Genomic DNA, 12,463 nt, shown 5'->3' on the forward strand with positions numbered 1-12,463 from the left:
TTAAACATTCATGCCAAAAGGATGAAATTGTAACGAAGCAAACTGATCAAAACCGTATTTATTGAACAGTTAAAGCAGCGGCAGAAACATGTCATTTTAAAACAAAATAAAGTGCTTCTGCTTGATGTAATAAATGCAACGTATGAAAATAATATAAATTCAAGTGCACAACAGCAGTAAAAAATAAAATGATAAATTCTTGTATAATTGAGCTACTGTAATAACACTAAAGAAATGCACAGATTTTCACCGGCTGGAGATGCGCTTGTGCAGAGTTTCAAGCCTTTCTTGGATCTATCATTAGCATAGGTGAGTGGCTTCTGGTCAAATACAATGGAGCATTGGAGGAGGAATCCTCTACATTTTCCCAAATTCCCAGCATAAGGCTTAGGATCCGGGATGTGCGTCTCTCTTACTGTGACTGCTTGACCGGGTTGAAGTGCGGGTGCGTTGGGAACCGGCTGCTGGGGAGGTGCAGGAGGGGTCAATCCAGCGACATGTGTGGTAAGTTGAGCCAGCTGAGAGAGTATAGTGTGGTAATTCTGATCCAGAGTCAACTTCATTTGCTCATGTCGAGCGAGACGAGCATTCTGACCTGAGAGGGCTTGTTGAAGTGGGTCTGAGGCGATTTCCGGGTTTGAGTCCGCTGAATCCATTTGTGGCCAGATTGTTCTGTTATGCTGACGTTAAGTGCGTGGCATTCACATGCAGACTCGGCTCGGAGTTCCAGATAATACTTTATTTATTCCTTTCTGAAGTCGGGTTCTTTCCAAGGTGGATGCGGGAGACAGGTTAGTCGGCAGGCAGACAAGCGGGAAGGCAAACCTGGCTGGCTGAGAAGCGAGCAGGCAGGCAGGCAGGCAGGCAGGCAAGCGGTAGGGCAGCAATCGGGCATGCAGGCAGGATCTCTGATGGGGAAAAACACACAGGTTATCGATCTGTGAGTCACACAGGGAAGAATCTTTGAGGCCGAGAGTTATACCGCAAGGCATTCAGCAATCTGGCGATGAACAGCAGGCTGGGCAGGTCTTAAGTAGTGCTGTTGCTGATTGCCAAGATGAAGATCAGGTGCTGATCCAGGTGCCAGGATGCCAGACACGCCCACCAGGGAATAGGACCACAACATTTCTAGTGCTCTAGGGGGTGACTTTTCCAATGATGAAATAAATCTGTGGTACTACTACCTTTTGTGGCGACACTTTTGCAACATACTTTGCAAACGACAGTTGTTTGGTCAACATCCTCTCTCCGATATCCAAACAAATTCTTCCTCATCCATTTTTTTGTAACTCGCGCTGCTGCTGCTACCGGAGTTCTCTGCTAGAAAAGCTGCTCCACGCTGCCTCTCATGACGTAGCATGTAGCTGACCTTATGTACGTACCGAGGTGCGCTTGCTTTAACTCTCTGTGCAAAGTGGTGCAGAGAGTCAAGGAGGAGGGAGAAAACCCCGCCCACAGCTAGAAACAACTGCGTTACAACAGGATATGCGAATATGACGAATATAGACATTTTCTATATCGCACAGGGGACTAGCCACCATATCTGGAGTATATTCGATATATCGCCCAGCCCTACTGCTGAGCATGTCCATCCCTTTCTGAGCACAGTGTAGCATCCTCTGATGGAAACTTCCAGCAGGACGATGCACCATGTCACAAAGCTCACATCATCTCCACCTGCCTGCGATCAGCTTGAAGTGATACGGAAGATTTCAGGAAATATTTGTAACGACAACCTGAGCAGCCAGAGCGACGAAACCTGCCAATAAAGTAGATTTAATCCAACATGTTTCATATGAAACAAACAAAATCTGCAGCTGCATGAGTGACTGAGGATCCGTCCCACTACTTTCACGGTCCTCCTGTGTACGCTCAGTAAAGATTTCATCATGTAGCGTGTTGTCAGTAGCCAGCACAGCTGGAACAAAGATCGTGGGTTTGTATACCTCCCTGTGTCTGAGTATTTCTGGTGCTGCAATGAAAAGGTTTTTACCAGCTGCCCACATTTCCAACTCCGTTCGAGCTCCTTTGAGTATTATCTGGTCTAAATAATCTCTCCTGGTTTACATCAGACCGCCTGCTAATCTGAACTAAATATAGAGGTCTGCTGATACAGCAGTGTCATGTTGGAGCTCCTGCGCGACGGTTTGAGGTGTGGACAGTGGCGTGGAGCAGCCAGGGGAGGGGTCCGTGTCTCGGCCGAACTCCTGTGCAGTCTAGATAAGTTTCCTTACATCTGCTCAGACCTGAAGTAACCAAGTCAGAAGCATCAATGATCCATCCAGAGTGTCCATGAAACGTCCTGCCCTGCAGATACATGCAGATTCCTGTAGGAATGCAGCTGAACCGCAGAGAAAACACGGCGCTACCTCCTTCGCTGCCTTTCCTTCATGCATGCCAGACTCTGGCCGACCGCCTCGCTGCAGTGTGAGAGCCAGAGTGCTGATTTTGGCTGCAGAGCTAAAAACTTTGTGTTAACCTCTGTGTGTATCCAGTCCTTCCCTCTCCAACGCTGTCCTGCAGAGAGACACAGAGCCTCCTCTGTCTTTGCTGCGAAGACCTCAGACCTTTGAGATAAAAGCTCCTTTAAGTCTGTTTTCTCTGTGTGGTAGGTATCAAACTGTTAAGGCATGCTAATAGCTCCCACATACTAACCAACACATAGAGGAGGTTTAAACTTTCCTTTTTTTCTTTTTCTTGAGAATTTTATTACTAATTATTCAGCTAACCACCTCACATACGGTGTGGTATTAATTAAAAGGTATGAATCCATTTTTTATAGATCACAATCCAGAGGGACAGCGGCTTGGACGTCTCTGCCCCGAAACACGGCAAGTTTGATCCGAACAACGCCCCCCACGTTGGGGGGAACCAGTGGGCTGGAGGCACAGGTAACAGGTGTTTTATACAAAGTCTGAAACATGCAGATTTTCCATCTGACCACCAAAGTTTGGCCTAAATCTGTAATATTTTACGCAGTTGTTCCTATGTGGCCTGTAAGGGCTGTGGATGTGAGGGGCAACGGCGAGGCCTCTTAGTCGCCTTCAGGCAAAGCACTAAACCTTCACCTGCTTCACCTCTGCTGTGACACCAGTATAAATTATGCTGATACAGAACTGCTGCCTGGAGCTAAGAGAAGTCTTTGTAGTAGTAAAACAACTGGTCAGTTAATCTCCCGTGTTCACAGTGAAGGACGAGGGTTAGCGTGCTTCAGTTGGAGACAAACTTTGTGTTTTTGTCAAGACTGATCAATAGTTCAGCAGTTATCACTGAAATAAATGCTGACATAAATCCTGAAGATATGATGAGATGAGATAAGATAAGATTTTATTGTCCAGTTTCACAGAAACTGTACTGCATTGCAATACAGACCTAACAATTAATAATCATTACAGAAAGGAGACTGCAGCTGTTCAAAACAAAAACAGGGTCTATAAATCCATAGATTTATCAGGAAAACATTAAAAAAAAAAAAAAAAAAAAGAAACATTTATTTAATGCCCTCAAAAGCTTTAGACATATTTCTGATCCGGCGAGACCCAGCCAGCCCTGTAGGCGACCGTTAACATTGTTTAAACCCAGTTTGATGAAGCTCATGTGAAACATTAAGTCCAGAAAAAAAGGTTTTTGGAATATAAAAATATGTTTGAATGGCTTGGCATTTAAAAAGTATTCGCACTGATTTTGCACCTTTCAGATAAATGAAATGCCGAGGCAAGAACAAATGATATTTGGTGTCTGAAAGAGGTTCTCAGACTTTTGTCAGTGTTACATGTAAGATTGTGTGGTTTTAGGTCTGCCTCCTGCAGATCAATAACTACACATGGAGTTCTTCCAGACTGTGGTCAGAAAACCCCCCAGGTAGATGTCCGCCAGCTGAAAGCCTTTGCATCGCTTGCAGATGTGGAACCCAGAGTAAAGCCTGGTTATGTAATACCCGTTATGACTCATCACATGGTGGCATAAACGTTCCTGTATTTCAGCGTATTCAGTAAAACGATATGAAGACGTTTAGGACAAATTTCCATCTCTGTGACGTTTGAAGTTCTTATGATTTTGACAAGATTGCTGTTAAATGAGATGTAGAGAGGTTGCACTGTGATGACGGTCCTGTCCGTGACGCTTGGCGTTGTTTCCCTTCAGGCGGCAGAGACACTGCAGGGCTGGGAGGCAAAGGGGGTCCCTATCGCCTGGATGCAGGCCACAAGGTCTACCAGGTGTCCCAGGCGGAGAAAGATGCTGTTCCCGAAGAGGTCCGCAGAGCAGCCCGAGAGATGGCAGAGAAGGCCTTTAAAGACAGGTAGGTGTGTGTGAGGGTTGTGGTCAGACAGAATGCATTAAAACGACGCAGCAGTCCCAACGAGGCGCTGCAGGAGGCAAAGCTTCCAGACGTGTTTGGAACACAATGTTTGTTTTCTGGATGGGAAACTTCCCAGAAGTGAAGTTGAAGATATGTGTAATGTGGAACAGGCGTGTGTGTGTGTGTGTGTGCTTTGAGGGTGTGTGTGTGTGGGCCATCTGTAGCGTCAGTCAGCCATCCCACGTACGGTGCCCCATCCTGGGCAAACACCGGCAGGCTGCACCGCCCGAGCTGGATGACTGAACTCAATCATTTTACATCCCACTGGGCAGCGTGTGTGTGTGTGTGTGTGTGTGTATGTGTGTGTGTGTGTGTGTGTGTGTGTGTGTGTGTGTGTGTGTGTGTGTGTGCATTCACTTCAGAGCTCAGGGTTGAGAGGGCATCCCTTTCACCAGCTCAACCATGAAGGCCGTCTCTGTTCGCTCCCGCTTCAAGCAGCCCCCCCTCTTTCCAGCAAGGCCCTCTTCAGACACTGGCTGCTTTCACACTCAGAGGGCAACATCGTCCCTGCCTCTCCTCCCATCTTTTTTATCTCCCCCCTCGTCTTCTTCCTTCTGCCTCGACCCTTGTTTCCTCGGAAACATCCCCCCCCCCCCCCTACCTGCCCGTCAGGTTCCCAGTAAGCCCACAGAGCTGACTGTTCTCCAACTCGACAGGTGAATAAAAGAGCTGCTTGTTTTCTTTCTCTCCTTGTCGTAACGACATCCTGTCGGGATTTTTCCAAACTTCATGTCATGCTTTGTTTATTTAATGTCAGATTAGCATCAATCAAGCTGTGATTCACCTGGAAACCCTCCAGTATGTGAAACACGTGCGTGCAGAAGCAGGCAGAGGTGTCCACGCGATGTATTCAGGCGCACAGACATGAAAGCAAATCAGTCTTGGTTAAACTTTCTGCTTCTGCAACATAATAAGACAGAAACTTGCTGTCTGTGGCCTCAGAGAGGAAGGAATGGCCGGCTTCTGTTAGTCCAGCGCGACTGAGACCTTGCTTTTGTGGCTGCTGTGTGTGAAAGGTCCGCTCACCTCCACCTTAAATAAAAAGAAGAAAACAGATTCTTTCTCACTGTTTGTCGTTCACTCTGCGGCTCTCCCATGTTTGAGTCAAGCTTCAGGAATTTAGAGGAAATAGCTGCAGCGACTGGCCGGAGTGTCTGCTCACCACATCATTCCCATGCATCCCTACATATATACGTGCACAGGAATGTGTGGAGGAAGCCGTTCTGGGACATGCTGTTTAGTTCGCTGATGTGGTGAATGCAGCAGAGGAACAAAGAGACTGTGTGTGTGTGTGTGTGTGTGTGTGTGTGTGTGTGTGTGTGTGTGTGTGTGTGTGTGTGTGTGTGTGTGTGTGTGTGTGCGCAGGTCAAAAATAACTGGGTTGTGTTGTGAGTGTGACACCCGGAGCAGACACATGAAAACACTGCAGCAGATTTTTACATCAGGTTTATGATCCGGATTTCAGCTGTTTTATTCAAACTTCCTGGTTATTTAAAGTCACTGTTTTCTGATTTTAGTTGTGTTTTATTGTTTAGATCCTTTTTTTTTTTTTTTTTTTTTCAAAAAAGGAAGAGACAAAACAATAAAAAAAGAAAAAAATACATGCAGAGAAAATGGTAAAAATAAAGAGAACGATGAGGATTAAAGGGAAGGAAGAGAAAGAAAAAGGAGTGAGTGAAGGAAGAGGAAAATAGAAGGAAAGGAAAAAGTAAGAAATAAAAAATAAATAGAAAAAACAGATGATGAGAGGAAAAGGTAACATGAAGAAGGAAGAGGAGATGAAAGAAAAGGGAGAGAAAGAGGAGAGAAATGGAAAATAACAGGAAGAAGATAAATGGAATATGAAAGGATGATAACAAAATGAACGAAGGTGGACGCAGTTAGAACAGAATAGGAAGTAGAGGAGGAACAAAAGAAGAAGCGAGAGAGAAAGAACAAGAGTCAGATGGTGAAGGAGAGGAGGAGGAAGTAGGAGGAAGAGAAAAGATTGTTGAGGAAAGGAAGAAAAATTAAGAGAAGGAGCAGAGAAAGAGGAGGGAGGCTCTGAATAGAAAACACAATATTAAAATGTTTCAGTTTATAGTTTTGTTTGTTATAAAAGATAAAAAGATAAACTCACTGTGAATATAAATAAAGTGTTGATATACTAAAAACACAGATGAACTAATCTCAGATCAGATCAAATAAACCACAATAACCAGTAAAACAGAGGTTGATTAAAGAGAATATAGATATGCAGATATAGAATATTTTCGCAGCCTTCCAGCTGTGGACAAAGTTTCCAACACTGTTAGACTGAGAAGCTCATGTCCTCCTGGAGGTGAGATGATGCAGGAGTATCGTTGGTTCATCATTAGCAGTGGTTCATCTCCTCTCTGTGTTAAAGCACGTGAAGAGGTGAACAGTGCGGCGGCCGTCTTCCAGTATGTTTCCACTCAGACACCATTCACCAAGTGTCCACTGTGTGTGTTCACCTGCAGCTTTGCTTTACTCATTAAATGTCCTGCATTTAACCCCCAACATGCTCTGCTGGCTCTTCATTCATCTGATCCCCCTTTGGCATCAGGAACCCCAGTAAGTATGCACACCTAAAGTCTGACAGAGATTTAGTGCATCATTGTGCAAGTTGTATCGCTGAAGAACTTTAACTCGTTCAGGTTATTGTGAGATCCTACAACAGTCACTGCCTGCACGTTCCTCAGCGCTATACCTACTTCACACTGCATTACCCACAATGCATTGTGCATAACAAACCAGCAACGCTCCTGCTCTAAAATGGCAAATGCAGGTGAACACAGACAGTGCAGACGCAGCGTGCACATCAGGCTGCTTATAATTATTTACAGGAATATTACATCATGCATTGAGTTAAAATCTAGCATTTCTGTGCAAATTATGTTTGTTTGCACTTATTAACGGGTCAGAACATCAGTATTGGCTAAAGAGTTGAAGCGTCTGTCCAGTGATGTCTCATAATGTTTCTATAAATTCCAGTATTTTAGTGTTACGACACAGAAAAAACAAAGACTTTTTGAAGTCCAATCTTTCATTCTCACTTACCGTACACTCTCAAAAACAGAGGTACAAGATAGGGACATTTCTGTACCTATAGGTACATTTTAAAGAAATGTTCTCTCAAAAGTACAATACTGGTCTTTAAGAGACCAGAAGCACCTTCAGAGTACGAAAAAGGGTTCAAAGTGACATAAAGTACAAATTTGTACCATTTCGACCATAAGGGAACCTGCAGCATTGAAAAATGTCATGTTAATGGCTGTAATGTTACAAACTGGAGCAGAGTTGAGTGATGACAGTAGAACTACTTAACAGTCATTTACTACACCAGACAATGAAGGTCAGATGCTGCAAACTAAGTGTACGGCTGGTCAGTAGTTTGAGTTTTTGAAGATTATTTCTAGATTAAAGATAAGATAATATTGCTAAGTGGAATGGACCAGGTCTAATGCTGTGGAAAACATAAAAAACATAACTTGATAAGGTGAGGTTGAACTTGATAAGGTACAAAAATAGACCAGAACTGAAGGGTACAGAAATGTCTCTCAAAAGAGTACACCCCCAGCGACAAGCATTTGTACCTTTTTAGGTACAAGATGGTACCTCTATTTTTGAGTGTGTACTGCTGAAAATCCTGAGCAGAAAACTGATTTTTTTTTAAAAACTTGGTATCGTGAGACACACACAGCAAGTTTCCATAAGAATGTCTGAAGTTGTTTTACTTAGAAGTTGTTCTCCGGTGATAAAATGATCTTTGAGGAACCTGTGAGATGTTTTCCAGTTCCAGATGCAAAGCAGTTTTTAAACACAACGATGCTTATTGTCTGTGGACAATCTGCTTTAATTCAGTCTCATTTAAACTCATCATCCAGATGTTGGCGATGATTTGAGTTCAGTCACTCCCTGCAGATGTCACGTCTGAGTGTGTGTGCATGCATGCATCCTCTGGTTTGCTTGCATGGCAGTCTACACATCTCTGTGTACTCCACTCATGCCTAACAACCCTTCACACACAGATTTGTTGCAGCCTGTGACACATTAAGGTGGAGGCTTTCCATCCTCCTTCAGTCTCTGTTTGCACTTTGAAGTCACAGCTCTGAATATCTGTGATTGTCGCGGTCTAGTTGTCACCAAAAGTTTCAAACACCTGGCAGAGATTTCACCCGTCTCCCTGTCTCACCATCTCACACACACACACACACACTTATCACTCTCTTTAAAAATGGTGAAGGTTGGACCATTACCCATACCTATGGAGGACTCTGTGTTTTTGTGTAAGCGATACTTTAGTACCTGCACAGTTAGATTACACCGATAAGCCATGCTGAGGGTTCACGGACCACCTGCCTTATCATGTCCACAGGTGTGCTTTTGAAGCCAACACACACATGCACAAAGTGCTTCACATACAAAGCAAGATAAATGGATTAGAGAGGTATGCTAACCCTAAAGTCATTAAGGTGGCTTGCTTTTAACCCTTTCAGATTGCTTCTGTAACCTCTGATTTCACACGTTTTCTTTGTCGCGTTGTTTTTAGGATTTTCTGTAATAAACCTGCATTTAACAGTCCAAACTGGTGAAGACCTTCTCAGAACCTGCTGTTAAAGAGAAGCACATTTCACTGTCAATTAAATTAATCTTTAAAGCTCTCAATTTCCCTCAGTTAAATCCAGAAAATGCAATCTGGCATCACAACAAGCCTGCAGAGAACGGACAGATTGTTCCACAGATGCTGACAGAGCTGCATGTCTCCTAAACAAAGAATCTGTCCATAGGATCGCATAAAGCTGGGTCTGGCTTTGTGAAAAAGTGGACAGAATAAAGACATACCTAAAGAAGTCTGGAAGACTCCTGAAACTCATGGAAGTGATGTTCTGCTCAGCTGGGAGAAAAATAAAAAGAACTTCCTGAGCTTTAAATAAGTGTATTACAAACCCAACACATCTCACCACCTGAAGAGCAGAAATCCAACTGTAAAGCACGGTGGTGGGAGCTTCATAGTGTGTTTTATTTCTGCAGGGAAATGCATGACAGTGTGATGATAGTGCCTGTATGGTGAGACTGGGGCAACGGTTCAGTGTTCCAATGAGACTGACCATAAGCATTACAGTTAAAGCAATACTTGAGTGGTTTTAAAAGTAACATAAACCATTTTTACGCTAAAAGTTGTTCACTTCAACCTCATCACGATGAGAATCTCCCGTTCCAATCATAAAGCTAAACCGGGGATGCAAATTCTTTTATTTTAAATGATGAAACAAGTAGACGAAATTGTGATTTTAAGCAAACTTTCGCAAGAAAGGGGGGGCCCCTAGGGGCCCGATCATCTACTTTGAGCTAGGGCTACAAAATTTGGTACACATGTATAAGTAACCAAGACGAGCAAAAAAGTAAATTAAGAACCTGTTACCATGGCAACGGGGTGTCCGCCATCTTGGCGTTTATGCCCATTTTATCACTTTAAGCGCATCGTATTACAACGAACTAGTCAGAGGGGATTCATGCGATTAGCTCCATACTCAACAGGAAGCTTCGTGACGAGATGGGGATCAAAAGTTAGTGAAATGATTCCAATAGGACAAAGCGTGTTACCGTGGCAACCCATGGAAAAAAGCGTTCTCGCCACGAAACACGGTTCACTCATATCTTCGCAGAAATACATCCGATCGGAACCAAAATTCTAATAATACATATTTGGTAGGTCCTTCACGCATTGTAATATGTATTGTGGGGGGGGTCACATTTTGGGGGGGCCCCTAGGGGCCCGATCGTCTACTTTGAGCTAGGGCTACGAAATTCGACACACGAGTATCAACCCTAGACAAGCATAAAACTCAATTAAGCACCTGTTACCATGGCATGTGCATGGCATGTGTCCGCCATCTTGAAAAAAATCCTCCTCGCCATGAAACACGGTTTACTCATATCTTCTCAGAAATGCATCCGATCTGCACCAAAGTGGAAAGCATTCATATTTGGTAGGTCCTGAACATATTTTGATATGTATTGTGGGGGTGGCACATTTTGGGGGGGGCCCCTAGGGGCCCGATTGTCTACTTTGATGTAGGGCTACGAAATTCAGCACACATGTGTAACATCCCAAAACAAGCTAAAAAGTCAATTAAACACATGTTGCCATGGTAACGGGCTGTCCGCCATCTTGGCGTTTACACACATTCTTTTTTCAATATGTGAATTGTATTTCTCTAATAAAATGAACTGGCTCTGCGGGTCCTTCACATGTAGCATTTGGAGAACCAGAACTCGGGTGGAGGGTTCGGCATGAGGCGAGGACCCGATGGATGCCGCTTGCGGCTTTAGTTATTATTATTACTGGTCAAGTTTATCATAGTTTGTTCTCTTTTTTTTACTACTTAAAGTCTCTCTTGTTGATTTATCATCATTTCCTATGAGTACTTTTACAAATTCATCCAGTGTAAAAAAGTTTTATTTAGCCTTGCCGCCGCCCCCCCCTGTGATAACGCTGGGCCTCCCCTGGGGGCCCCGCCCCCCAGTTTGGGAACCACTGCCGTAGATGATGCCATCCAGTTGGTTTACTTTGAAATGAGGACGGGGTCGGGTTTATAGGATTAATTCTTCTTCCTACTCCAATTTTCTTTTCTTTTTTTACATGAAACGTACCACAATGGTTGTGTAGTAGCTGTTGTAACTCTTGAGTATGTTTTCTGTTAATGTTTATTGGATTTGCCGATATATTATGGAAAAGAAAAGAGAATAAAAGATGTTGAAATGAAATGAAAATTCCACCACATCCAGTCTGTTCATTCTCCTCTGACATTAACAAGACAACTGCTGCTTGCTGGATACTTTCTTATCTTCAGACCTCTGTAAACACTACAGATTGTGTGTGAAAATCCCAGTAGATCAATAGTTTCTGCCAAGATTCCTCCCCGACTAATAACTAACATTACATTTTTGAGCCACACATCCGTAACACCAGGCAGCAGCTGTGCAGTAACTGGACCCTATGAAGATATTTACTGTAAAGCTGGAATAAAACAGAAATTAGTGGTTGGAGCTGCTATTGTTGAGCTTGTGGTTTCCTCATGACGAAAGTAGGCGGCAGCATTCTGTTGACATCACTCATAACTTTTATGGGAATGTGGTGAGAAACGATGAAGAAAGATAAAGATACTGCTGAGCCAGCTAATGCCGGACCAGAACACCACTGTATTTGGACTCTTTTTTTTTTTTTTTTTAAATTTTACTCTGGCAACATGTCTATATTTTCCTCAACAAGCCTGTTTTTTTTTTCTTTCTTTTTTTAACAAGAAACTACCGTTTTTGTTTTGTTATTTTTTTGCAGCGCCACCTGCTGGCCACAGTAAACAGTCTCTACATGTACGTTCATGCTGTGGACTTATCAGTGAAGCTGCTATAAAATGTAAATATAAACAGAATGCAACAATATAGAAATCTCATCAACTTGTATTTTACTCTCAGTAGAGCTTTAACATCCATTAACTGGCAACACGTCTGTCGCATGACGGTGTTCCTCTGTGAGCTGCTCACCCCGTACACGCCAGCCTGGTGCCTCAGATCAGCTGATCAGCTCCTCATGGAGGTACCGAGATCTGGGCAGAAGCACAGAGGGAACAGAGCATTTGCAGTTGCTCCTCCAAAACTGTGGAATTCTCTGTCGCTACAAATCAGAGAAGCTCTGTCGCTGCCAACTTTTAAAACACACCTAAAGACCTGTTTTTATGATTATATTTTTTATTTTTTTATTTACATTTTATCCAGTTTGAGACTCTGCTTTTCTATTCTCTCTTATGTACTGCTTTACTGTTTTTGTTTTAATGTTTTAATTTCTTTTACTTTTGATTGCTTTTATTGTTTTATCTTTTATTCCCTTAACTTCTGTTGTCAGAATCTCACTGCATGTCTTTACTGTTCAGTACTTTGTTGCAGCTGGTGCTGTGTGAATGTGCGATATAAATAAAGTTGAGTTGTGTTAAAGGAGCCTTTTGGAGACGCACGGTCCATCAGATGAAAAGGACAGATGTTCATTGTGAAGACTCTGAAGTGGATTATATCATTATATTCTGAGAATTAGGAGGAATCTCT

General features: G+C 43.2%; 1 protein-coding gene across 6 annotated transcripts in view; it reads left to right on the forward strand.

The window, feature by feature from the left end:
• Positions 1-12,463, forward strand: part of vwa8 (von Willebrand factor A domain containing 8) — a 116,755-nt gene that overhangs the window by 88,796 nt on the left and 15,496 nt on the right. For 5 of the 6 annotated variants that reach the window (XM_079254073.1, XM_079254070.1, XM_079254072.1 and 2 more), the window contains 2 exons: positions 2,783-2,891; positions 4,144-4,300. In XM_079254073.1, coding sequence (XP_079110199.1) covers positions 2,783-2,891; positions 4,144-4,300 — 266 coding nt within the window. Of the gene's footprint in view, positions 1-2,782; positions 2,892-4,143; positions 4,301-12,463 lie in introns of those variants that run through there. The other variant, XM_079254075.1, reaches the window with a different exon arrangement.

This window comes from Telmatherina bonti, assembly GCF_933228915.1.
Source record: "Telmatherina bonti genome assembly, chromosome: 15".
NCBI classification, from domain to species: domain Eukaryota; kingdom Metazoa; phylum Chordata; class Actinopteri; order Atheriniformes; family Telmatherinidae; genus Telmatherina; species Telmatherina bonti.